Source organism: Echinops telfairi, unplaced genomic scaffold (assembly GCF_000313985.2).
Source record: "Echinops telfairi isolate 266 unplaced genomic scaffold, ASM31398v2 ScPeMD7_31;HRSCAF=116, whole genome shotgun sequence".
In the NCBI taxonomy this organism is placed as follows: domain Eukaryota; kingdom Metazoa; phylum Chordata; class Mammalia; order Afrosoricida; family Tenrecidae; genus Echinops; species Echinops telfairi.
The window spans coordinates 61,607,591-61,633,761 of NW_022103928.1; the positions used below are offsets into that span (position 1 = coordinate 61,607,591).

General features: G+C 55.5%; 1 protein-coding gene across 1 annotated transcript in view; it reads left to right on the forward strand.

Annotated features, from left to right (window-relative positions):
* Positions 1–26,171, forward strand: part of SLC6A11 (solute carrier family 6 member 11) — a 134,042-nt gene that overhangs the window by 21,750 nt on the left and 86,121 nt on the right. The window contains exon 5 of the mRNA XM_004702237.2: positions 10,401–10,533. Within this exon, the coding sequence (XP_004702294.1) occupies positions 10,401–10,533 (133 nt within the window). The remainder of the gene's footprint in view (positions 1–10,400; positions 10,534–26,171) is intronic.

The window sequence follows — 26,171 nt, forward strand, 5'->3', positions numbered from 1 at the left end:
TTGGGGCCAGGGCGTGGTGCCCCAGCAGACTGGACTGGAAAACACTCCTAAAGGCCAACAAACTCCTTGAACTAACTACAAGCTTTTCTTTCTTGATGTGTTTTGTCATCGGTTTGTTGTTGTTGTTTTGTTGTATATTGTTGTGTGGTATTGCTCTGTCTTGCTCTTTTGCATGTTATTATCTCCGCAGGTCTGTCTAAATAAGATAGGCTGGGTGAACAATCTGGAGGAGAAAACAACGAGACCGACAGTCCAGGGGGGACATGGGAGAGAGGGAGATGGGGGGAAAGGTAATGGTGTTAACAAACTCAGGGACAAGGGAACAACAAGTGATCCAAGTCGGTGGTGAGGTGGGTGTAGGAGGCCTGGTAGGGTGTGATCAAGGGGAATGTAACCAAGAGGAGTTGCTGAAACCCTGGTGGGGACTGAGCATGGTAGTGGGACAGGAGGAAAGTCAAAGGAAATAGAGGAAAGAGCTGGGAGGCAAAGGGCGTTGATAGAGGTCTAGATAAAGACAGCACTCTTAACTACATCTACTTTTAATAGCATTCCAGCAGCGCTGTCCTGGCTTCACGTGGGGGTGAAAGCTGGCCCTCCGGGAGGGCCTGCCCCTTTTTGCACCGCCCCTCCCCTTTACCGAGCATGACGCCCTTCTCCAGGGCCGGTCTCTCTTGACAACAGGCCCATGGTGTGTGAGATGAAGCCTCTGTGGCTGTGCTTCTCGAGCGCTCTGGCACGGGTTTGTGCTCTTGGCGGTCCCTGGTACTTTCAGACGCCTCCCCTGCCCCGTAACACCGACGCTGCCTCCCCTGCCCCGGAACACCGATGCTGCCTCCCCTGCCCTGGAACACCGACGCTGCCGTTCTGCTTCCACCTTCCTTGTTCTGTGTTCAACTGGCACTTGGTAGTCTATTTCCAAGGTCCATCTGTGTAACAATGTGTGTATCAGTCCTCGGGATTTTCTTTTTCCTAGCAGAATAATATTCCATTTGGATGGATGACGTTTTGTTCAGCCGTTTATCCGCTGATGGGCCTTCGGGTCTTCCCCCTTTCCGGCTGTGTCATGGATCGTGCTGCTGTGAACTTGTGTGTCCAGGTCTTTGGATGGCAAATGTTTCCGTTTTTCTGGGATTGGATTGCTGGGTTTTAGCATTCAATCTATTTGTTTTACTTTTTAAAGAAGTGATTTTTTTCCGAAGCGATTTTGTCCTTACAGATGCCCATCCACAAGGTGGGGGGTTTCATTTCCCGTCCCGTAACAACATTGGCTATTGCCTGCCCTTTCGTTGTAGCCCTCTAGTGATGTGACTCATAGTGGGCCCGTGGAACAGAGTGGGGCTGCTCTTTGGGGCTCCCCGGGCTGAAAATCCTCATAGGGGGCAGAAAAAGCTTCATCTTTCTCCTGCAGAGCAGCAGGTGGGTTTGAACTGCTGACCTTGGGGCACTATGAGTCAGACTTTACTCGATGGCTGTGAATTTGGTTTTGAGTGGTGACTTGAGGACACACATCAAAGATAAATTCCGTGTGGCTGGCACTTCGGAACGGATTTGGGCCCCAAAGCTGGCAGGTATGGAAGGGCACCTCAGAGCCTTTCCTAAAGCAGCGCTTCTCCACCTTCCTCATGCCGCGACCCTTTCATACTGGTCCTTATGTGGTGGGGACCCCCAACCATAAAATTAGTTTCATTGCTACTTCGTCACTGTCATTTTGCTACTGTTATGAATCGGGCGACCCCTGTGAAAGGGTTGTTCGACCCACCATTGTCCTAAACTCAAGAACACAGAGATCCTTTTAAGAGTGGGTCAGGTCAGTCACTTCTCAAGCTATCTTGGACGATCAATGTTCTCTGGGAAACATGAGCCTGGAGCAAACCCTACCCAAACCCCGCCCTGTGGGTTGTCGCGCGACTCACAGAGCCCCGGTCGGTCGTACAGACGAGAGGGCTTCTTCCAGGTTGTCAGCTTCACTGTTACCACTGCTCCTTGTACCCTGCGGAGCAGCCTGCGGGTTCAAACCACCCACCTTCTTGCCTGCAGCTGCCAGCGCTGCATGAGCCTCAGTCAGGGGCCCTCCAAGTCCTGGCCAAAGTCGACCTGCTGCTTGTTTGATAAGTGAACCTTTACTGGCAGTCAGTCTCCCTTCTCACGGAGGAGTTGCCCAAGACTGCCTAGCGATGAGGTAGACTAGGTGAGACAAAGCAGTTCTTGGCTGGCCCTTTACAGAAAAAAAAAGTGCCGTTCCTTGACTGACGAGCTGCTCACTGGATGCACACGGCAGGACGGAACCAGGGACCAGCCAAGAGGGGCGTGGGAAGGACTTCTGAGGGAGGACCTGGGGGATTAAGCGGGAGTCTGCGCGTCCTGCATGGCCCTGGTGAGCGCACCGGCAGAGCAGGCCCTGCCTGTACCTGGTCCTCCTGCTTCTGAGAGGAAGTTTCCTGAGGGCAGCACTTCCTAGCTTTCCTCCTCCCTGTGGTCTGGGCCTCAGTGATTTGTCAGTGCGCAGTGGGCACTCTTAGTATCTGTTCCCAGAATCTAAGACCTGCATTTCCGGCGGAGCAGGGAGGGTCCTGGCGGAGTCCCTCTGCTGCGGGCTCACTGGGGTCAGCCCCACGCACAGGGAAGACGGCTCTGCGAGACTTTGTCCTCAGAGAAGGGACAGGAGAAGCCCAGAGCCCCGCTGCAACCCTGGGGGAGGGCACACTTGTTTTGGTGGTGCGGACTTTTTATTTGTTGGTTGCTTTGGGAGACCAGAAAGGAGCAGTGAGCAAGGCTATTTATAGAGCAGCCCCTCAGAGCCAGCTCAGGGGCGGTCTTGGGGCCGCTGGCAGCGCTGCTGTGCGTGGCAGGTTTAATAGTAACAGCGGGAAAGAAAGGTGGTCTGTTTGGGGGCTCTGTGCAGGGCATTCAAATGAGGCCTGCCCCTGACCCCCACACAGGGCTGGGAGCTCTTCCCACGGAGCCTCGCCCAGGCTCCCTGCTGAAGTGGGGTCTACACTGCTCCCTTCTGGCTCTGTTCTCTCGGGTTCAGACCACCCTGACGCTGGGAAGATGAGGTGGTGGGCAGAGAAGCTTCAGGTGGGAGGTGGCTCCCATCTGTGGGCTCAGCCCCCCTGGGTGGGTGTGGAGTCAAGACAGAGTGATGGTGACAGTGATAGTGGCTGTGGTGGTGACAGTGATGGTAGTGGTGGTGGTGGTGATGATTGTAGTGGTGGTGGTGGTGATGGTGATGGTGATGGTGGTGATGATTGTAGTGGTGGTGGTGGTGATGGTGATGGTGATGGTGATGGTGGTGGTGATGGTGGTGGTGATCGTGGGGTACTGGGCATGGTGCAAGAAGAATGCACACTCCCTTAGGGTTGTGTCTGGCCAGCAGCATGGAATATGGGCAGCAGAGGGACTGGGGTTCAAATATCAGAAATATCAGTATGGGTGAGATGAATAAGCTATACCACCTCGTTTTCCCTGACTGTAAAGTGGGCATGATAATGTCTTCACCATTGTTATGTTAGGAGCCCTGGTGGCATAGGGAGGGGCTCCAGAGTGGGCTGCTAACTGCGAAGTCAGCAGTTTGAAACCACCGCTGGTCCTCAGGAGAAAGACGGGACCCTTCCACTGCCACAAACAGTGACAGTCTCAGAAGTTCACGGAGGCAGTTCCACCGTGGCGGCAGGATCTCTGTGTACAGGCATTGAATCGTGCCCTGCATTTAGAGGGGTTCTGAATAGTGACGTTTGTGGGAGGGCCTGGCTGACGGGGGGCGGGGGAGTGTGAGGTGGGGTTGGCCTGTGAGATGGCCCCACCACGGCCTCCCCGAGTGCTGCTCTCTCGTGGCCCCTTCCTCAGGACACCCCCGAGTCACCGCGGCCTCCTGGTGACTGCATGTGCGACAGTAGGGCTGGGGTCAGAAGTCCATTGACAAACCTCGGTCCTGAGTGGACTCAATCCTCCAACACTTTAATTAGCAGCTGGCTGCATTTACTGTGGGTACCGCCCGGGGACCCCAGTAAGCAGAGCTTGCTTCTAAGCTCATCTCTTCATGTCCCCCCACCCCTACCCCATTCCTGTACAATGGTGCTCCCAGGGCCTGGCTCACCTTTCACCCGGTGAAGTAGGTCTGCCTCCCCCAGGCCCTCCTGGCTCTATCTCATTCACCGTACAAGTTGCATCCAAAATGAAACAAATACAGCTACTTCCCTTAGCTACTGCCACCCTGAGAGCCAGACTTCCCCCAAAGGGTCCTATCCTCTGCCATGGAGGTCTGATCACCTGGCAGCTCTCCTTGTGCCCACCTCTCTCCTGGTCCTCAGACCCAGCAGACCCCCTCCCTTCTCTCCATTGGGCTGATCGAAAGCATTTGAGCTGCTCTCCTCCTGGGCCCCCTGCTCCTGCCCCTCCTCTTTCACCCTCCTGTGCAGCCCGTCTCGCTCCCTTCCTCTCCGGCCTCTTGACAAGGACTCCAGGCTCTGCTGTAGCCGCTCTCTCCAGGTGCCTGCTCTCCCAGGGGGCCAGGACCCTCCTGGGAAGCCATGTGTTCTCCCGAGGTCCCACTGGCCCAGGACAGGGGCTGAACCGTCTCCCCGCAGCCTTCTGCGGACCGTTGTCTCCAGAGTCCCAGTCGCCTCTGGATGTCCCAGCTGCTGGGTGCCCCTGGAGGACTTCACGATCGTCCTGTGAAAAGTAGCCAGTGTCCAGACCTCACCCCTCACCTCCCTGCCAGTCCACTTTTGCTCGACCCCTGCACTTGGCCCTCTTTGTCCTCGCTCCCCTGCCTGCAGTCCCTCTGCCTCAGCCGTTCCCACCTCTACATCCCTATCCTGCATCTGGCCCTGCCTCCATGCAGGCCCTGCCCAGAACTGATCACCCAGAGGAAGGCAAGGGTTACGATGCCCGGGCTTCCTGCTGCCCTGTCAGCCCACTGCCCTGTGTCCCATCTGTCACCCCATGGTGGCTGGACGGAGTCTGCCGACAGTGCTCTGTGCTGTCCCAGCCTGTTGGAGACTGCTCTGAGAGCTTCCTCACCCCCGCGACGAAGCCTGGTTCCTTACCAAGGCTCTCACCCCGCCCTCACTCCTGCCCCTCTGCCTTCACCTCCTGCACCCTCACCTGGTGCCTCGTCCCTCGTGGGCTTGCTGAGATGTGTCTCCAGCCTTCTGGCTCGAGTCCTTGGTGGCCCTTCTGGCCCGAGTGCCCCCCTTCCTTGCTAGCTCTCTTCTTATCTTTCAGGACCCCAGGGAGGTCCTTGGCGAGGCCAGGTGGCTTCTGTGGGGGTGGTCTCTGTTGTCACCCACTCTCCAGCCTTCTCTGCCGGCTTCCTGTTTGCCTCCCCATCATCCCACAGCTCCTTTAAGGAGCCTGCTTAGCACAGGACTGGGCTCCTTGAAGGCTCATAAGGCAGAGTCCCTTGGACAAGTGGATGAGTGAATGGATGATGCTCTGTGCTGCTCCGGCCTGGTACACAGCCCTCTGTGTGAGGGGGTGGGGTGGGGTGGGGGTTGGAGGTGTGCACTCACCGTGAAGGGAGAGAGACAGGAGATGATGTTGGTATTGTGAGGGAATCTAGATGCTATCCCTGAAGGTGGGTATATGATCCCTGGATCCAGGATGCCTGGGTTCAAAGCCAAGCCCTGCTGCTTGCTCATGGAGTAGTTTGAGGCAAGTTCCTTAACCTCCCTGTGATTACATCCCCCTACCTGCAAAACAGGGACCCTAATTCCTGCGAGGATTGCTGTGAGGGTTTGTTGAGGTCATGTTTGTAGAGCATGTGTCCCCATTTTGCAGGGGCAGGAGCTGAGATTCAGGCAGGAGGCCTCATCTGAGGTCCACTAACAAGGAGCAGAGTTAGGATTTGCAGTCAGCCCAGCTCCGGCTGCACCTAGCTCCAGGTCTGGGGAGGCAGGGGTGCTGTACGTCCGCACTCTGAGAGGGCAGCCTCTGCGACTTATCTCCAGAAAGACTCCCTCTGACAGCCTACAGGGCGCATCCTAAGGAGGCTGCGTGAGTGCCTGGCAGACACCAAGCCAGACACCGATGAGTGATCCCAGCCAAAGCGATGCCAGGTGTGTAGGTGTGTCAGCGCTCCTTGGGGTTTGCAATGATGATTTTGGAGATGCAGAGCCTCAGGCTTTTCTTCCACGTTTCCAGGCAGACTTCCTGTCAGCAACCGAATGCCTAACTGTACATGCCATCCTGGGGTGCTGCTTGGCCCTGGCCCACCGTGGGTGCACAATAGGGCCACTTTGAGTTAGCTCCTCCCCCGAAGGGCCCCATCTGGTGCCCCTGCCCTCGGCAGTGTCGGGAGGCTCGTCCCGGGGACTTTTGTTGCCAGTGTTGGCACTAGTGAGTCCTTCTTCAGACCGCCCTCTGTCCTGGTGGCTCATGGGCAAGGGCCACCGAGAAAGCTTTTTCCCAGGAAGAGCTGTGTCTTCTCCAAATCTCTGATGTTAAGTGTCCCAGCCTCCACACCCTCAAAGCTGCCCTGTGGGTCTCAGCACAATTACGCAGTGCAGTGGGCTGAGAATCCTCCCCCCTACCCCCACCCCCGTCAGCCCCTCCTTTAGAGCCCATGGCCCTTCTGAGTTAAAGTCAGCGTTGGTGAAACCCAAGGAAAGTAGTTTAAGGATGTTTCCAAATAGTGTCTGGTGCAACAAAGGGGCGATTCATCCGCTTTTAGTGGCTTTTAGTCACCTACTTCCCATTCTGGGAATGAGATTGTTCAGCTTAGCAAGAGGCGCCAAATCAGCCTGCATGACTGGACAGTTTGCTGCTTCCAAAATGTGGGAGAGAGGCTGCCTGAGCCAGGGTGCTCCTGGCATAGCTGCTCCGGAGTTCTCTCCTTGTCCCCTGTGGCTTCCAGTTTCCAGATGCTGCACTCAGGAAATAAGGACATCAACAAGAAGGGGTGTGTGTGTGTGTGTGTAAGGACATCAACAAGAAGGTGTGTGTGTGTGTGTGTGTGTGTAAGGACATCAACAAGAAGGTGTGTGTGTATGTGTGTGTAAGGACATCAACAAGAAGGGGTGTGTGTGTGTGTGTAAGGATATCAACAAGAAGGTGTGTGTGTGTGTGTAAGGACATCAACAAGAAGGTGTGTGTGTGTGTGTGTGTGTGTGTGTAAGGACATCAACAAAAAGGTGTGTGTGTGTCCCTGTTAGCTCTTGTCAATATAAGAAAGCCTGTTGTGTGTGTGTGTGTCCCTGTTAGCTCTTGTCAAGATAAGAAAGCCTGTTGCTGTATGTGTGTGTGTGTGTGTGTGTGTGTGTGTGTGTGTGTGTCCATGTTAGCTCTTGTCAAGATAAGAAAGCCTGTTGCCCTGGAGGAGATGGGCTCAGAGGTGCCCATGGGCGTGGGATGTGCAGGGCGGTTTCAATGGCTGGGATCTCCACAGAATCAGACTGCTGCCTGCCCGGCCTTTCTTCAGCCCCACCACTGGTTGGGGCTCACCCTTTAACTTTGTAGTTAGCACCCCACCCCCTCAAAACCAAACTCGCTTCCACCAAGTCCATGCTGACTCAGGGCGACCCCCTGTGGATTTCTGAGACCCTCGCTGTTGACGGGAGTAAAAAGCCCAGTCTTTCTCCCAAGGAACTGCTGGTGGTTTTGAACTGCCGACCATGTGGATCCCAGGCCAATGAGAAGCACTATGCCACCAGTAGACAATTGTGGCCCAGTGTCTGCCCTGCTCTCTCTGGGTGGCCTTTCTCCTGCATGGGCTGATGGGTCTTCCTTCTCTGAGGCCTGGGCTTTGGGACCACCCTCCTCCCACTCCACCCCCTAGCTTGCTACTCAAACTTCCTGGGACCCTGCCTGTTCACCTTTCCTGCTGTTCCTTTTTATTCATGGCCCCCAGCTTGATGGCCCCCCCAAATAGACCAGACTGTCCCCTGGGCCTTCGCCCTAAGCCTGCAGCACGTGTGCCTCATGTCCCCTTGAAAGAAGGTGTCTTTCTCTTAGGGCACTTTCCGGATCCCATGTAGCAGTTAGCATCCGTTGGGTTATGCTGCGGCAGCCAGTGCCCCAAAGAGTTCATTGGGTTTGTCAGGTGGTAGCCTGTGGAGACAAGAAAGCAGTTCATCTGGGCAGTCTGGCATTGGGGAGCCCTTGGAATTCTTTGCAGGGTGTTGTGTGCATTCTCATAGGACCCATGCCCTTCCCTCTGGACTTCCCAAAAAACAAACAAACACAAAAACCCAAAGCCCCAACAAACAAAGGAGGAGTCTGCTGCTTACCCCTCCCTCAGCATAGGAAGTCCCTGGGAGCCTCCACAGGTGGCTGGGCCCACTCTGCATTGAGTAGGATGCAGAAAGATTTGAATTTTTGGCAGGCACTCCAGGTTGGAGGTTTGTGACCACCCAGAGGCCTGGCGACCTACTTCCAAGAAATTAGCCACTGGAAACCGTCCGGGCACAGTTCTACCATCACACACGTGAGCCACCGAGCCAGAGGCAGCTCGATGGCAGCTGCGTCCATCCTTTCTCCAAGATCCCAGCCTTATTTTGTCCGGTTTATCCTAGCTGACAGCAAGGCCATGGCATGCTGACCTTTCTCTCCTCAGTATCCGATCCAGTCCCTGGCACCTAGTAGGTGCTCAGTAAGTCTTTGCTGGGTGGCTCCTGGCTATGAGCCGGAGCTGGCTTCCTTTACAGGAGCTGTGAGGTCGCACACAGCCCGGTTTTGCTTGGGGGCCTGCTGGTTTCTGCAGTGGGGGCTGGGGCAGCTGGGAGCACACAGACCAGTGCTAATTGGTGTCATTGAGTAATGAATGCAGACTCAGCCCCAAGTGGAGTCCCAGGGAGACAGACATTGAGGGAGGCTTTCTTGCCCGGTGGGGTGGGGGCTGCTTTCTCAAAGGCCGTCCCCAGAGCACTGAGGCCACTGACATGGCTTGGTAGGGGGGCTTGGCAGGCGGAGTGGGCTTTGGGGAGCGAGTGTGAGGGGTTTGTGTTGGTGCCATGGCTCTGTACCATATGGAGCGTGGCAGGTTGACTTTAAAGAAACACAAACCACAGGCTGGTGCCCCAGGAGCCAGGCTGCACTGGCTGTGGGGGCTGCCTGTGGCTGGGCATTAGCTGAGCATTCCCAGAGACCCCCCTGGGGCCTGGCTCTCTGGGACATCCTTCCCTTCAGCTGGCTCTCTCAGGTCCCTGTGATGTCTCCTGGGTTCAACCTCCCCCGCCTTTTGTTCTTCTTAAGCCTGAGTAGAGCAGTTATCTTCTGAGCCCCTGCCCTTGGCCCCAAACACTCTTTATCCCCTCTCCCTTGCCAAAGCTCCAGCCACCCTCCAGATGGTGACCACGGTGCCCTTTCTTCCAGGGCGCTTCCCCTGGCCGCCAGGATAGGCTGGGTCACACCGCTGCCGCACCCGTGTCCCTTGCTCCCTCACAGCCTTCTCTCTGGTAGGAGGCTGTGGGCAGGAGGGCTTCTAGCGGCTTCTTCTTGACACAGCTCCTGCAGTGGCTAAAAAACAAAAAACAAGGAGCCTCCAGCGAGACAAAGAATACTTGCTGTGGGGCTGAGGCCAGCTGCTGGTGACCCCTGTGGGTCAGGGGCCAGTGGTGTCCAGTAGGGTTTTCTTTCGGTGCTGGTGTTGCTTTGGGAGTAGACTACGGTGACCAGACATCCTGCTTTTGGCAGGACAGTCCCGATTTTTAACAATTTGTCCCGCGTCCCATGGCATTTTTAAAAAGTCCCGATTTTTGGAAAGAATTCACAGCAAGCTAGGGTATACGGTTTTCGTCTGCCATGTGGCTATTTCGCCAGGATATGAGTTTTATCAATGGTGTCCCGCTTTACCAATGTTAAAATCTGGTCACCTTAGAGTACACTGCCGGGCCTTTCTAAGGAACCATCTCTGGAGGCCCTCGACCCTCTGACCGTCCAGTTAGCAGCTGAGCGCATGCGTGGCTTTTAGCACCAGCCAGGGACTCCCTGTGATGGCGAAGCCGTCTTGGCAAAGGTAGAGCTGAGACCACTCTGAGCCATGCCTCCTGGCTCTGCTAGCATCTCTCCCAAGTGGCACGGGTCGGTTTCACTGGTCCACCATCTCATGCGGCCACTCCTGAGTTCAGGAGTGTGGGGTCTCACCCTGGGAAGGAACATAGGACCTTATTAACAGGCATGCCGTCTCCCAGGTCTCCCAAGGAGAGGGTGCCCTTTGGCCTTCCCAAGGCTCCTGTGCTTTCCCCACCTGCTGCCCTGTCCACCTTCCTTCCTCCCAGAGAGGGAGATGCAGGATGGCAGGGCCAGTACTCAGTTGCCCCTCAGGCCCCTGAACCCCACCCTGCTCACAGAGGCCCTTTGGTGGATGGCTGGTGGGAGGCGGGGGAAGGAGTGGGCCCTTCTCTGCTGGCGGGGAGTTTTCTGGTCGCCCCCATGACTCTGGGACCCCTTTCCTCCCACAGGCGCCGGGTCTTGGCCATCTCAGATGGCATCGAGCATATTGGGAACCTCCGTGGGGAATTGGCCTTGTGTCTGCTGGCGGCCTGGACCATCTGCTACTTCTGCATCTGGAAAGGGACCAAGTCCACTGGAAAGGTAAGAGAAGGGTCTCTAAGCAATGGCCGGTGGGCCGAGGGGGCCTCCTGTTGGCCTTGGAGAAGCTCAGCGACAGCGGGGCTATTGTTCCTTTTGAGGTGCCAGCCCCTCAGTCCGGCTATGCAAGGAGCACTGTTCTGGGAGGACCTCAGAGGATTGGTGCGTGAACGGGAACCCCCCAGGCACCCCAGCACACAGTTGCTGCTCCCTTAGGGCTCACTCTTCCGGCCGTCTGCCCTAGTTACCTGAACTCCACACCACGGTGACTTTAAAGAACAGGAATGTATTTTCTTATGGTTCTGGAGGACAAGAATCCAGATCAGCTGCTCGGCCCTGCCAACTCCCCCATCGGCAGCCCCCTGAAGGGTTCCCCGACTTGCAGACAGTTCTCGGGTGGCATCTGTCTCCCGCTGCACTGACCGCGTGGCTGCATCCATCTCTTTGGCGCTTTTATGCTGCGTAGATGATTCGGTTCATGACCTGCCTCCATCAGGAGCAGCCTCGCATTCAAAACGATTTCCAAGTAGGTTCGCAGCTGTGAAGGCCGGCAGGTCCACAGTCACTTGGGGGAACACAGTTCAAACATCACACCCCCAAGCTTCAGCTTCCTCACAGTGAAACACCTCCTGCCTGCACCCTCTCTGACACCATGAACCCAGAGCCTCCCCAGGTGAGGGGGTGGGGGTGGGGGGATGTGGGAAAGCCAGGCAGTGCTGCGGCATGCCTGGGCACGTCTTTCCCAGGAGTGTGTGCAGGGCGGTGGTGACGATGACGGCACTGCACCCATTGCCAGCTGCCTCCCGTGCCATCAGGCCCCGTGGTCACCATGCAGAAGCCACACCCCTGTCTGTCTGCGGGGCTGAGCAGGACTGCTCCCTCTGCGGGGTGGCTGGCTCCGGGGCTCGCTGAAAACGAGTGCGGGACAGATAGAACCCATACATGTGTTTTGTGTTTAATTTTTAAAATTCATTGCCAGCGTTTAAAACTCGCGGGAATCTCAGGTGGGAAAAGGAGAAATCTGATGGGTGGCATCCTGTGAACAGCTGTTTCCAGCGGCAGAGGCTGGTGAGAGCCTCCACAGAAGCAGGAGTGCAGGGACCCGGCTCCTTTGGCTCTCGAAGGGCTGGCTGGGGGAAGAGGAGGCGCTGGGGCAGTGTGAGGTGGACAGCGTGCAGCAGGGCGGTCAGAGCAGGCACTCTAAAGCCGGAGCCACTGCCCTCGAGCCCTCGCCAGTGTTTAGGGTTCCCGGGCTTGCAAATCTTCACAGGATCAGACAGCCTCGCGTTTCTCCTGCAGAGCACCTGGTGGGTTTGAACCATGGACCTCGCTGTTAGCAGCTCAACACCTACCCAACAAGGGCTCCTTAGCAAACCCCGTGCCAGAGGTGACGCGGAGATGGAGGGTCCAGGAGAACACACGGACAGAGTCCTGATGTGTTGGGGCCCATGGCAGGGAGCACGGGGCCCCCAGGGCCCCCCAGCCTGCAGGATGCTGCTGATGCTTGCTTTATCTGATTCGTACGATGAAGAGCATAGTTTCTTTTCATTCCAGAATACAAATGTTGGCATTCGTGATACATTTCTTCACTCTGCACTAGCGCTTTGCTGTGCTCTGCTGGCATAGTTCATACACCCGGCTCCCGGACCCTCACCTGGCCCAGGGCCAGGACCTGGAGTCAGACTCAAATGTCCGGTCACCCTCTGGCCATGGCCTTGGGCATGTCATGACCTCCCCTGAGCCTCGTCTCCTCTTCTGTAAAAGGAAGACTGACCCTTCCGCTCCCCTCAGAGGGTGGTTGTCAAGAGTCAGTGGAAGGGTGCATGGTCCGTGTTAACAGGCACTGATGACTAACAGTTAATGGTCATTCTTTTAAAAGCCTTGTTATAAAGATAGAACAAATTCATTCTAAAAGTCCCAGCTATCTCCCTAGCTTTGTGCACTCGGTATCCCAAGGAGGATCCCACAGCCTCTCCGCTGCCCAGAAACGTCGCTCATGGTGAAGCACAAAGTGGAGGAAGGAGGAGACGTGGCTCTGGAGGCCAGGGGTGGTGATTCGAGGCTAGACTGTTCACCCACCATGCCAGAGGCCCGGTTGACCCCCAGCTGACACTCTTAATGCACTGCTGCCACCCACTTGTCACGGAGGCTGCTGGTTGCTGTAGCGCCGAGCGGGTCTCAGGGAGCGTCCAGATGAGGCAGAGGAAAGGCCTGGCGAGCTGCTCCTGCAGTAAAGTGGACATGGTGGTCCACTGGGCAGCGATTCACTGCCCGGTATGTGAGGCCACCACGAGGCAAAGGCGGCTCATACAAAATAGCATCCCAGCAAAACCCAAACCACTGCCGTCGAGCCGGCTCACAGAGACCTTCCTAGGACAGACAGGAGGACGCCTTGGGGCTCCCACGGCCATACTCTTCGTGGGAGCCGATAGCCTCATCTGCCCCCCTGGACCGACAGAGGGCTGAACCACTGACTTTTTGGTTAGCAGCTCGGTGTCACCGACGAGGCCACCAGGGGTTGAGACTGCGAGCAGCAGAAAGGTCACTATGCTCACAACTGCCGTGACAGGACGTTTGAGCAGCTCTCTGGAGGAGAGCATAGCACTGATCAGCACCTTCTGGTGCCCACAGCTCGAGGAGGGATTGCGCACACCCGAGGTCCAGAGAGGTCGTTGGCCAAAGGCAAATGGCCACTCGGAACAAGCATTGATTGTTTCTGACAGGCCACCGCCCTCTGGCTCCCCCTGAACTCTAGATGGAGGTGTAGGCCATTGTTTGAGTGCTTTCTCTCCAGTTGTGGGTATTTTGCTGTGATTGAGAATTCCGCACAGCAAAGCTCAGACCCATTTGGCTGTGGGCCGCTTGGTGACACGATTCCATTCTCGGGGTGGGGTGGGGGAGCCATTCTCACACCCCCTCACCTCCTTTCCTGAGTTCTTTCCTCCCTCGCCAACATAACCTCACCTCCCCCCACTCCATGCACTCCTCAAGGGTCCCATTGAACCGCCCCAGGTGCTCTTGTTGCGTTGACCCCATAGAGATGGTTTTTGTCTCAAAGAGTGTAATGCTCAGGGCAGATCTTTTTGGCTCGTTCAGCTAAGCTGTTATTCTGTTGTAAGATGACTTCTTGGTTTAAGGTTTAAATATTATCCCAGGGCAATCATGGAGGGGTTCAGCCACCCTCCATGGCTCCACAAAGTCCATGAAGACTTGTCCTTATACTCTGACGTGTCTCCCTTTTGATCTGGATCCTCCCATGGAATCTCTGATCCGGATAGTCAGTAATGATTGGCAGTCACTTTTCCGGGCTCCTGGTCTCATGACTTACAAACAACTTGCTCCCATGGAGCCACTGCTGGCTCCTAGCACCCCACTGGGGTCTCTGAGACTCGCACTGTTGATGGGAGTAGAAAGCCCAGTCTTTCTCCCGAGGAGCTGCTGGCAGTTTCGAACTGCCAAACATGCAGATCGTGGGCCCAAGTGGAGGCAGTTAGCACATATTCCATCTCTTCCTCCATTGCCTGGCCCTCCTCCTTTTTCTGCTGCTCTAGATGGGTGGAGACCAACTGTGCTTTGAATAACCTATTCATAAATTTTTAAAAAATTTTAATTCTTTTTCCCCAACAGTTTTATTGGCATCTGATATATATCTCATACCATTCATAAAGCTTTAAGTGTGCAGGCACTCTGTGTGGGCTAGGAGGTAGACCAGAAGCTGCAAACATGCTGTTAGGTACATCACCTGGGACGTCCCATGAAGCCATGGTCCAAACCTCCAAACCCAGGACCAAATCCCCTGGGGGGTTTGGTTGTACATCAGCAGTTACTTTTTATTTTTGGTCATTGTTGCAAATATTTCTATCACACATTTCAACTTTTTATAGGTATAAAATTGCAACTCTTAATGTATCCTATTTCTTTCCATCACCATTAATTCTGCCTTTCCCCCTCCCTCCTTCCCCTGGTCATCATTAATGAGCTGTGGTCTTTATACATTTACTTTAGCATGTCTTTTCACAGAAGTGAGTCCATACCATATTTGCCCTTTTGTGATTGACTTCCTTGGCAACAATGGTTACTTTTCACTTTTCCTTTTGTTTAATCCTCTCTCCAAACTCATTGCCAGTTAATGCTGACTCCCAGCATCCCCTGTGGGTCCCCAAGACCGTCCCTGTCCATGGAAGTAGAAAGCCCAGTCTGTCTCCCTTGGACCTGCTGGTGGTTTCGAATGCCAACCACGTGGATTGCAGCCCAGTGCGTAACCACTCTGCCACCAGGGAAGTGGCATCTCATTGTGGTTTGATTATATCTCTCTGATGGCTAATGATGCCCTGCATCTTTTCTTGAGTGGCCATTGGAATGTCCTCTTCTGTGGGATGTTTTATTTGAGTTCTTCTTCCATGTGATGATTGGGTTGTTGGTGTTAATAAGTTGCTGTTAATAAGTCATCAAAGTTCATATATATATTTGGTTATTAGATTCTTATTGTATCTATGATGTCCAGGACATTCTCCAACTCAGTAGCATCTCTTTCCACTTTGGGGATGATGTCTTTTGATGAGCAGAGCCTTTCATTTGATGATGTCCGGTGTGTGTGTGCGCGTGTGTGTGCTGCTGTTGCTGTTTTTATCCTAGCCGATGACCCATTGTTGAAGCTGGGCCTGACAGCATGACCCTTGCTTGTTCTTTTAAGAACGTGACGGTTTCCGCTTGCCTATGTCGCGTCTGAACCCATTCTGAATTTGTTTTTGTGTCTGGTGTGTGGCCCGGGTCAGCATGTCCTTTTTCTGCATGTGGAAATCCCAGTTCCTCGGCACACTTTACTGAAGAGACGCTTCTCTCCCCCATCGAGTGGACTTTACCCTCTGGACAGAAGTCAGCTGGCTATCTGTGTGTGGGTTTATTCTGGGCCCTCTGTTCTATCCCACTGCTCTCCGTGTCTGTCTGTCTGTCTGTCTGTCTGTCTGTCTGTCTGTCTGTCTGTCTGTCAGGGCTGCCTTTCAGGGTGACCACAGCTGCATGTTCCAACAGCCCACAGTGAGCTCTCCTGCTTCGTTCTTCAACAGTGTGTCAGTGATCCGGGCCTCTTGCCATTCAGTAGAAAGCTGGGGACGTGCCCCCCCATTGCTGAGTGTTGCCTGGCATCCTTCATACACCCACCGGGAGCCGGTGTTCCATCGCAGGCAGAAGTGATGCGAGCTGTAGGTTCTCATAGCTAATACCACGTCGGGGCACCCTTTGTGTTGTCCATACCTGTTCCACTCAGCCCTCGGGACACCCCTGAGAGACAGGGGCTACCCCTCACTCTGTGTCCCAGAAAAGACGAGGGAGGCTTGAAGAGGTGCAGGGACTTGCTCTGGATGCCGGCAGGAAGGGGAGGGCCAGGATGAAGCCCTTGGCTGGGCAGGGCACCTAGCCCGTGCTCTGTGGTGGCTGTGTTGCTGCCACTTGTGAAACAACCAGGGACCTCTCTGCCCCCACCCCTGCAGGGAGGGGGTGAAAACCAGCTCAGGAGACGGCCAAGCGCAGCCTGTGCGCGCTGCTTCACAACCTGTGCATCCACGAGGTCAGCATTTCCTGGAAGGCCGGGCTCCACAGGTCTTCCTCAAATCCCGTGCCCGAGCCTGGCGATGGGATTCAGTATTAGGTGGGGCTTGCCACAGCGGCCAGAAACTTGACGGCCATCTAGGTTACCCTTTTATGGATGAAGAGCCCCAGAGAGGGAAAAGGGCATGTCCAAGGCCACACCATGAGGAAGGGCCAGGCCAGGGCCCCCGGGGCGATCCTGCTCCAGCTATTTGGGTTATAAAAGTTGGAGTTCTCTGGGTCCCCAGCCTCGTCTTTCTCCCTTGGAGTGGCTGGTGGATTTGAACCACTGACCTGGAGAAAAGCAACCCAATGATTAGTCCACTTCACCATCTAGGCCTGGGGCCTCTTAAGTAATGGTCTCTGTTTTCCCCTCCCCTTAGCACCTGGTAACCACTAACAACCTTAGTCTCTGTGCCCTTGTCTGTCCCAGAGACGCCCCGCCCCCTGAGTAGGCCATAGAGTGCTTTCTCACTTGTGTCTGACTTACTGCATCAGCATCACACGGTCAAGGTTTATCCAGGTCCTAGCATGAATCAGAACTTTGTTTCTCTGTATGGCTGAGCAATATTTCATTGTATGTACGACGGGGTACCCCCCAAAAAATTGATTTTCTTTTTCAAAATTATGTGTTTAATTTTTTTTTACTAAACAACCTTCGCACCTTCAAAGCACTCTCCATAACACTTAATACATTTGTCAAATCTGTGATTCCATTCTTGGAAACATGTTTCAAACTCACCTGTTTGGATGGCCGGCAGCACCTCCCTCATTTTTGTCTTTACCTCTTCTACGTTGTCAAATCGCTGTCCTTTCATGTCCCTCTACATTCGAGGAAACAAAAAGAAGTCTCACAGAGCGAGGTCAGGTGAGTCAGGTGCGTGGGGCAAGAGAGGCATGCTGTTGTTTGCCCAGAACCAAGGCACTGAGATGGCTGTGTGGGCAGGTGCATTGTCGTGGTGGAAAACCCAATCCCCCGTCTGCCACAAGCCAAGCCTTTTTTGTGGTGCACTGTTATGCAATCTTTGCAGAACCTCTAAATAGAAAGCTTAATGAGCAGTCTGACCTGGTGGAACAAACTCCAAATGAACTAAGAGTCGACACTTTCTTCCATTTGGGAATTTCACGGACGTCCAGATGAGGTTTTTCATCAATCAACAATTCACGTTTTTTGAAATGAGAAAGCCACTGGTACACTTGAGTTTTTCCCATAGTGCTGTCCTTGTGAGCTGTGGTCAGTATCACAGTGGTTTCTGCAGCATCTTCCCTGAGCAGGAAACAACGTTTCACAGCTGCACGCTATTCTTTTAAATCGGCCTTCACACACAAAAAGCGTCTCTTGGAGACCCTTCTTTGTCACTCGCCCCTGCCCTCCCAGGATACCGCTCCTCTGCAGGGCCTGGTCCCTCGGGCAGCGTCTCAGGTGAGGGGGATGAGGTCTCCCCACACTCGCTTCTAAAGAGCATTCCGGCTGTCCTTCTTCCAAGAAAGAGGCGTTCTTTGTCCTGGCTGCCCATGGTGCATCCGATGTGCTTTGCCGATGCGAGACTTGAACTGCAGCCTCGATTCCTCTTCAGCCTTCTTCTCCTTCCGGCGTTTGCACGCATGACTTATGCAGGCTGCTGCCGATGGAGCCAGCCTTCTGCGGGGGGGGTGGGGGGTGGGGAGGGGGTGGGGGGGGCACCTGGGTGTGCCTGCCTTCTTGGGGACGTCGATGTTTCTCTTCACCAAGCGTCTCATCAGAGGTCAGGTTTCCCTTTCCGCCACCGTGGAAACCACCGTCTTCTCAGTTTCCATTGTCCACCGTTCATCCGTTCAGACATTCAGCAAATGCTGAGCTGTGAGCAGCTCTCCGGTTCCTCCAGTGTGAAAATTACCTCTGGACATTCCCCTGGATACGGACATGTTGCCAATGGTGAGGAACAGTGAGGCCAAGCCAATTCAAGGTGTTCTGAGTTTTTATTCTGGCTGTCCTGCGGCACCGTGTGTGGTCGAGTTACGGTTTTGTGCTATTTTCTGAGGACTGTTAGGCATGTGTTGAAGACAGAGCCAAGTGCGTGGCCATGGGTCCTGCTTGGGGGTTTTGCTGGGCTGACAGTGGCTTGCAGGCTAAATCTGGACCTCTGCCCACATTCCCAAGTGAAGTATATGGGCACACAGCCACGTCCACTTACTTCTGTGGGTACTGGCCACGGCTCCTCTGGTGACAGGGTTGAGTAGTCCCGTTCGAGAATGCATGGCCTACGAAACCTAAAATACTTACTTTCTGGCCCTTCGCCGAAAGAGTTTGCAGACTTCCAATCTGTTAAATATTTATGTGAACGATTTCCCATTTAGTAAGAAGCTCTATCACATGAACTGCTGTCTCCTGCAGTAAGGGTCATTCCAAAGCCCGAAAAGCCACAGTGGTGTTTTGAGTCGGGAGCCTTTCGGAAGGGACCCCCGAGGCCTCCCCTCAGCCTTCCCAGCTCACACGCATGGATTCTGGCGCGTCCAGACGCCCCCTCCCTGCAGATGTTCCCACGCATCCGATCATTTGCCCTGTGGCTCACCTTGGAAGCATGTATTGTGCGTTACTACGATGGGGATGGTGCAAATAGTTAAAGTAATCATTGGTTACCTGGAAGTCCACCCAAAGTCCACCCAGCAGTCCTGGTGAGCTGCTTCCCAAACAACTGCCCATTGAGACCCTACGTGCGGGCATCGTTCTCCTTGGGTACAAATGAAGCCGCCTTCAGCTGGCATTGACCCCATGGTAACTGACCAGGGCTTGACTTCTCCTCTTGATCGTGGCGAGGGGGCTGTTTTCAGTGGTAAGTTGACCAAACAGGGGCGCCCAGGGTCCGCTTGGGAAGGTGGAAAAGGGATGAAGTGTAGAGGGACAGCGGGAGTTGTGAACGGGAAGATGGAGAAGAGCTCTCCTCGGAGAAGTCAGGGCAGGCCCCCTGGGGGAGGCACGTCCCCACCCCACCCCCCAGGACGAGAAGGAACGCATGCAGGTGGTGCTGATGTGGGAGGGACTTGGCGCTGTGTCCACTGACAGGGTAGGCCTTGTAGGCAGCAGTGAGGAGCTGGTGGCAGACCCCAAAGCCGGTGGAGAACCACTGCATGTTCTTAAGCAGGAAGCCCTGGTCCGGTGCCCATCTGCCCGAACTGAACTGCCCTGGCCACTTTCTTGAGACGGCTGCTGGGGCGCTGACCCTAGGGGAGACCTGCTGGTAGTGGCTCAGGGTGCAGACGGCAGAACAAGGGAGAGAAGTGATCAGAATGAGACACCCAAGGGAGTCATCCTTGTCCTCCACGAACCTGATGTGAGACTGGGTAGCATTTTGGGACCAGGTGATGTTGAAGGTTAGGTATTGGGCCTACCAACCACAAGGCCAGCAGTTCAAATCCAGCAGCTGGTCAGTGTGAGAAAGTTGAGACTGTGGCATCCATACAGATCGACAGTCTTGGAAATCCCATGACACTGCTCAACTCTGCCCTGTAGGGTCTCTTTGCATCAGAGTTTGGCTTATGGCGGCCGGCTTGTCCTGGGTCTATCTTTTTATGGTGGTAAATGCGTGTGTACCTGGTACCAAACATTAGTCATTTTAAGAATCTTCACGGGCATGATGCAAACCGTGTTGTTCAGCCCTCACCTTACTGCTCCCCAAATTCCTTACCTCCCTTCACAGAAGCCCAGTGTCCCCTCCCTCTCCCCCTGTCCCACACGCCCCTGGGGACCCTGGATCAACTTCTTCTGAATGTGCTTCACCCCACTGTTGCAGGCCCCATGGCATTTGCCCTTGTGTGGGGGTCGCACTGCCGTTGGCATGACGTTCAGGGTTCCTCCGGGACCTAGCACCTTGTAGGACTCCAGTGGCGTATGGCTGAGTAGCATTCCATTGTGTTGAGGACCGTGTGCGATGTGTCCCCTCACTCATCGGTGGGCACTTCGTACAGTGACTTCTGCCCAGCCTCTGACCTGCACACCCTACTTAGGCGGAGAATCTTCCCGCCACGCCCACGCACTCTCACTGTCCCGAGAGCTGCCCACACCCCGGCCACCGCTGGCTCCTTCTCTGCTCTCCCCTGCCCAGGACCTCCTTCTGTCCCTTGCTTGGGGGATGATTTATGGATTTCCCCCCTCGTTTCCTGGTCTCCAGGAGCTGTGCTCAGAGAGGAGGGTGTTGGAAAACAGTTGTGCCCCTCCCCACAACCGTGTCCCGGGGTTACTCTGGAAGGAGCTGTGGGATTAGCTGGGGCTGTAAGGAGAAGCATGTCTGGTCACTGCCATGGGGCTCTGCTTTGCTTCTTTGTGGAACTCCAGAACCCCAAGCAGGAAAAGCGCACTTGCGCACACAAACACACCAGAGAGACAGACACACATTCACACAAACAGCTGCAACTAGCCTTGAATTGGTTCGTGTTTTTCCCCTTTTTCTCCCTGCATTCAGCAGGATGGGGAATTGGAGGTGATACAAGGGCTCCTCACAGACCCTCTGGTCTGAGTGAGCCTAGTATCCAACAGAGACTTACAAGGTGGCTACCCCGCCCCGGCCCCCCCTCCCGGCCCTGCTCTAAGGTATTGTCCGTATGAACCCATTTAGTCCCGCCGACAGCGCTGGGGAAGACAGAGGTGTCCCCAGTTCACAGAGGAGGAGCAAAGCCACACAAAGCCTGTGGCATGGGCCGGGACATGGGGTTATGGGGTACGGCTTAGCATCCGTAAAGATGGAGGAGGAACTGGGGGCGTGGGGGGATCTTGTGGATAACAGGTGGGTGGTCAGGTGAGGGGTTCCTGACTCGGGGGTAGGGTTACGGCTGCAGAAGGCTCCTCCCTGGTGTCTGCGTTTTCCTCCCCTCTGCACTGCCCCTAGGCCGGCCAGCCAGCAGGGAGAGCGGGCAGGAGCCTCGGACAGAAATGGATTCTTCAGGAGCACCCTCTAATGTGGCTAATGGGTTCAATGAGGCAGAAGGAAGGCAGGGATGGGGGGTGGAGGCGTGGGGCCGGAGAGAGGCGAGTGTGAAAGGAGACAGAGTGAGCCCAGCAAAGGGAACAGGGCAGAGCCACCCTCTCCCTGAAGTGTCCTTTGTGGCAGCCCGGAGCGCGGAAGGAGAGTGGGCTGTGGAGGTGGCTTCCTAGCCGGCCAGCCGGCCGGGCGATGTCTGCATTCAGAGAGGAAACTAGAGCGACCATGAGGTGCATGCAGAGTGCCGGCCAGGCCCCGCGCCCAGGACCAGAAGCTCGGGGCGCCCAGCGGCCTTTGTGCCGGGGTGGACAGTGCTTTTCACAACACTGTGGTGCTCGTGGAGCTGGCAATTGTGACGTGGAGTCAAAGCGCTGGGCATCCCGATGGAGCCCTTTCTTAGGCTTTGAAGGACAGGGCTTCACCTTTAGCGGGAACTCTGGCAGCCGAGGGAGGCTGGAGAGGAGGGGAGCTTTGTGACTTGGTAATACCGTCTTTATTGCCACACAAAGGCCCCCCAATGTCTGAGGGATTCCTGGAGGGAGGGTGTAGGAGGCACTGGCTGGCTCCTGCGAAGGGGCAGAGGAGGCTGGTGGGTGGGCAGTGCCCTCCCCGAGCCCTGGGTACAGCCCAGGTCCCTGGCACTGTGTGCAGCCTGCTTCGCGCCTGGAGGCCTCTCCGGGGAGCAGGAGCCCACCAGTCCACACAGCGGGTGCAGCTCACCGAGGTACCTCTGTGCTCAGAGGAGGCTGACGCGCAACATGCTGGGAGAACGCACGCAGGAGGCTGCCATGAGTCAGGGGAGGAAGATGGAGATGTGGCAGGGAAGGAGCCAGCTTTCGGCAGCAGTGCCCTGCCTGACCCTGCTTCCTGTGAGCTAGTCAGTAGGGCTTCCTGTTTCTCTGGTTATGACCTGTCCAGTCCCTTGGTCTTTCTGGCCCTCCACTTCCCCTTATGACCAATGAGGTGGTCTGCATGGAAGCAGTGGCTGGTGGGCCTCTGTGAGGGGTTGCTAGTGAGCGGATGAGCCAAAGCTGGGCAAGATGGGGCCTTTGGACCCGGCAGGCTAAGAGGGCACCTGGTCAGGATGCTCCAACGCCTTCTGGCTGTGGTGGAACCGGGGGTTCAAAGCAGGAGTACTACGTGTGTGTTAGGGCACTGAGGAGCCTGGAGGCCATTTCCTCCATCACGTCTGCTAGGGTCCCCCTTCCTCCTCTCCTCTTTTCTTGCTCCCTTAACCGGCTGTGTTCAGTCACAGACCATGTCTGTAGGAGATATACGAGGGGGCTTCACAACGGAGTTTAAACATCATGGATATTTCTTTCTCCCCTCCTAAAGGTTTTGGAGTCAGGCTGGGCTGGATGGTGGGGAGTTTGAGCAGAATGAGATGTTTGTGTTTTGTTTTTGCAAGGACTTGGCCTACGGTGTCCTGAGGTGGCAGGTGCCCTCAGCATGGGGTGGGTGCTGAGCCACTAAGTCAGCAGCTCCAGCGCTCCAGCTTCTCCACAGGGGGCATGGGAGGCAGGGTCACTGTGAGCTGCAATTGACACGATGCTGTGGGGTGGGCTTTGGGGACGACGGTGCCATCCACTGAGCAGGCATTTGGGAAGGGAAGGCCGGGACTCTCAGACCAGCTCTGGAGCGGCCCAAGCCACAGGCAGGACATTTTCTCCCTCAGCTCTGCTCTTGAGACCTTCCAACTGATGGGACCAGATGCACCTGATTGCCCAAGACAGTCTCCCCACGTTTCTTCAGGATAGGCATTCAGTACATTTCCAAATACCTGCCCTGCCCAGCAACACCGAGCTTCCTGTTTGATTACAGAAAGCCACGCGGCTCCCTCATCCAGGTCTGCCCACCACACCTGTGGATGCCGGCCTCAGCCCCCTCCAAGGCCCTGTCTGCTGGGCTCCATCTCCTTGAGCACGGCTCTCAGTGAGCAGCTCTTTCCCTGTGCTCCCTACGAGTGCTCCCTACATACGCCAATGCTGTTAGATGCCGGCAGGTCGAGTCCCCCTCATAGTGGCCTGATGTCCAGCAGCAGTGAGCACTGCCCGTCCTGGCCTTCACCACTGCTCTTACGCTGCAGCTCATTGTAGCAGCCATGCGTCCTTCCATCTCGTCCAGGGCTCTCCTCTTTTTTCGTTGCCCCTCTACTTTACTAAGCTTCATGGCCTTCTGCAGGGACTGGTCTCTCCTGACAATGTGTCCGGCATCTCTCTGTCCTTGCCTCAAAGGAGCATTCTGCTGCACATCTTCCAAGACAGGTTTGGTGGTTCTGAGGGCATCTGTGGTCCTTTCAATAGTCGGCACCAGTCCCCGAATTCAAATCCGCCAATTTCTCTTCGGTCTTCCTTACCTGGTGTCCAACTTTCACCTGCAGATGAGATGGCTGAGAACACCACGACTTGGGTCAGGTGTGCCTGAGTCCTCAAAGTCAGGGCTTTGGCTTTGCATCGCTGTAAAGAGGTCTTGTGCATCAGCTTGATCCAGTGCAAGGTGTCAGTGGATTTGTTGTCCGCTGCTTCCATTAGCATCGACTGTGGAGCTAAGCAAGACGAAATCGTGGACACCTGCAATCTTTTCTCTGTTGATCAAGCTACCTCTTGGTCCAGTTGTGAGGATTTGGGTCCTCTTGACACGGAGCTGTCGTCCACACTGAAGGCGGCAGTCCTGAATCTTCATCAGCAGTGCTTCAAGTCCTCCTCACCTTCAGTAAGCGAGGTTGTGCCATCTGCAGATCGCAGGTTGTTCATATGCCTCCTCCCGTGCGGATGCCCCAGCTTCTCTGAGGCTCTGCTCAGCACACAGATGGAACAAGGATGGTGCGAGGATGTGTCCCCGCTGCACGTATTTGCTGATTTTCAGGGTCTCCCTCTTTGTTCTCACAGCTGCCTCCTGATCCACATATACCTTCCACGAGCACCACGGAGTGTTCTGGAATCCCCATTCTTTTCAGGGCTGTCCATAGTTATCCGCACAACGTGGATAACCTTGTGTCAACACACGTAAGCCTCCTTCTATTGGCTGTTCTCTGCTTGGAGCCAGGGTCCCTCTGACACCAGCTACGACGCCCCTCGGTCCACATCTTCCTCTGAGTCCAGCCTACATCTTGGGCAGCTCTGCTGCAGCCCTTGTTGGTCAATTGGCAGCAAGATTTTACTCGCCTGTGATATCAGTTCACGTAGTTAGAAACTGCCTACACAATAGGGTCCCCGCAGCTACCTCACAGTAAGAGGGCAGGCTTCCCACCCCCCAACCACATCAACGCAGCTTTCAGATTGTCACACGTGACTCTGAACCCTGATCCATGCATGGCCACGCAGGCACACTGGGTCTGACAGTGTGCAGCTGGGCTGCACTTTTCAGGCACCATGTAGGATCCCAGCCCGGGGGCCCTGTACCAGTACCGTCTGCCCAGCAGCACACACTCACAGTCTGGTGATGCTCACAATACTCCCAACATTTTCACGATGCTTTTGCACACGTCCAAGATAGTAGAATGGTGCGAACATAACTTGCATATAGTTTACATATTGGGGATTTTTTTAAAGGTGTGAACTCACCTTTACCGTACCAAACGGGAGGTAGCTCCCAGGTCTGCCTGTGCTCAGGACCCCGTCGAACTGAGACAAGGCAGCATTTCCGGTGACTTGGTTCCGACACGTGGTGATGCCATGTGTCACGGCGTGGGACTGACTGCCCCAGGGGGTTTTCTGAGAGGAAGCACAGGGAGGCCTGTCCTCTGCAGCACGGCTGGGCGGCTTTGCACCGCCAACTTGCAGGTTTGTAGACCCGGGAGCATCACTGAAATGTAACATGTCACATGGGATGTAACACAATATCCTTTAATCTCTCTCCCCTTGCATTTCCCAGTGCATGTCCAGCCCTCCAATGTCGGCAAACGCTATGCACGTCCCATTGAGGGCAATCACGCAAGCTGCCCCACTCTGCATGTGGGCTTTCTCCAGCTATGGCTGACATTTCTCTTCTCTGGGTCCTTGGGTCTGCGATGTCCCTGTTTCCTGTGTCCCTCGTTTCATAAACATCGTTGTTTTGTTATGAAGGTTAAAGGGCACGAATCTGCTCTGAAGCTGCCTGTCCTACCTACTGAGGAAACCTTCGTCCTCCTCCCCCACCCCCGCTCCTCCCGCCTCTTTCCAACCAGTGTTGGGCCCCTCCTCGTGTTGATTCCCCCTCCCATCCCTGTCTCTCTGGTGCGGCTCATGGTCGAAGACCCAGTTCAATTCCTCCTTGGCTGTTGGCTCAGACAGTGAGCATTCAACTTTCAACTACTAATTGAAAGGTGGGTGGGCAGCCCCCTGCCCCGCCCACCTGGGGCAGTGTGAAAGACAAGCCTGGCCACCTGTGCCTGTCAAGGTGACCCTGAGAGCCCGATGGAGCAGGGATGGGAGGGCTGGATGGAAGAGATTTAAGGGGCCCTTTCCCCTAGCAGCCTTTCCTTGGAACCCGCCTCTGTACTGGCGGCTCTCCGCTTCCTCGCTCCCCTCTCCCCCAAGGTGGCAGCAGTTTATCCTCTTACCTTCTTAGCTGCTCTAGCACCTGCAGGGGGCCCTCCTGCCCAGTGCGGGGAGGGGTGGGGGGAGTGTCTTTCCTCTGGCCCCACTCATTCTGGCCTCTCTGGTGCCTTGGACGAAGGAGCCACCTGCTTCTGTGGGATGATGCCCCCCCCCCCCAGCCCCTATTCCCCCCCCCCCCCCCTGGGAGCTTTCCCAGCCCTCGCTCAGCCCCCTGGAACAGCTGCCCCATCCTGCAGGAGCCTTGGGGGCATCTCACAGGGGAGCCTTTGGGTGGCCCACTGTGGACCCTACACCCTCCCACCCTTCACCGTTCTCTCCTCTGTCCCGTGGGGCCAAATCCAGGTGCTTCTACTTCCCCAATAGGTGCCTTTCTCTAACCAGTCACCTCTTCCTCTCCCCACTACCTCGTCCCTGCTTCCACCTAGCCTGCCTCCACCCCAAATCCACCTTGTCCCCCCCTGAAGTGAATGTCCCAGGCTGCAGGTCTGAATAGAGGTAGCTGCCCCCTGCAGGGGCTTGTCCAGGCCCAGCTCTTCCGCTGAGCCCTGGAAGCAGCATTCCC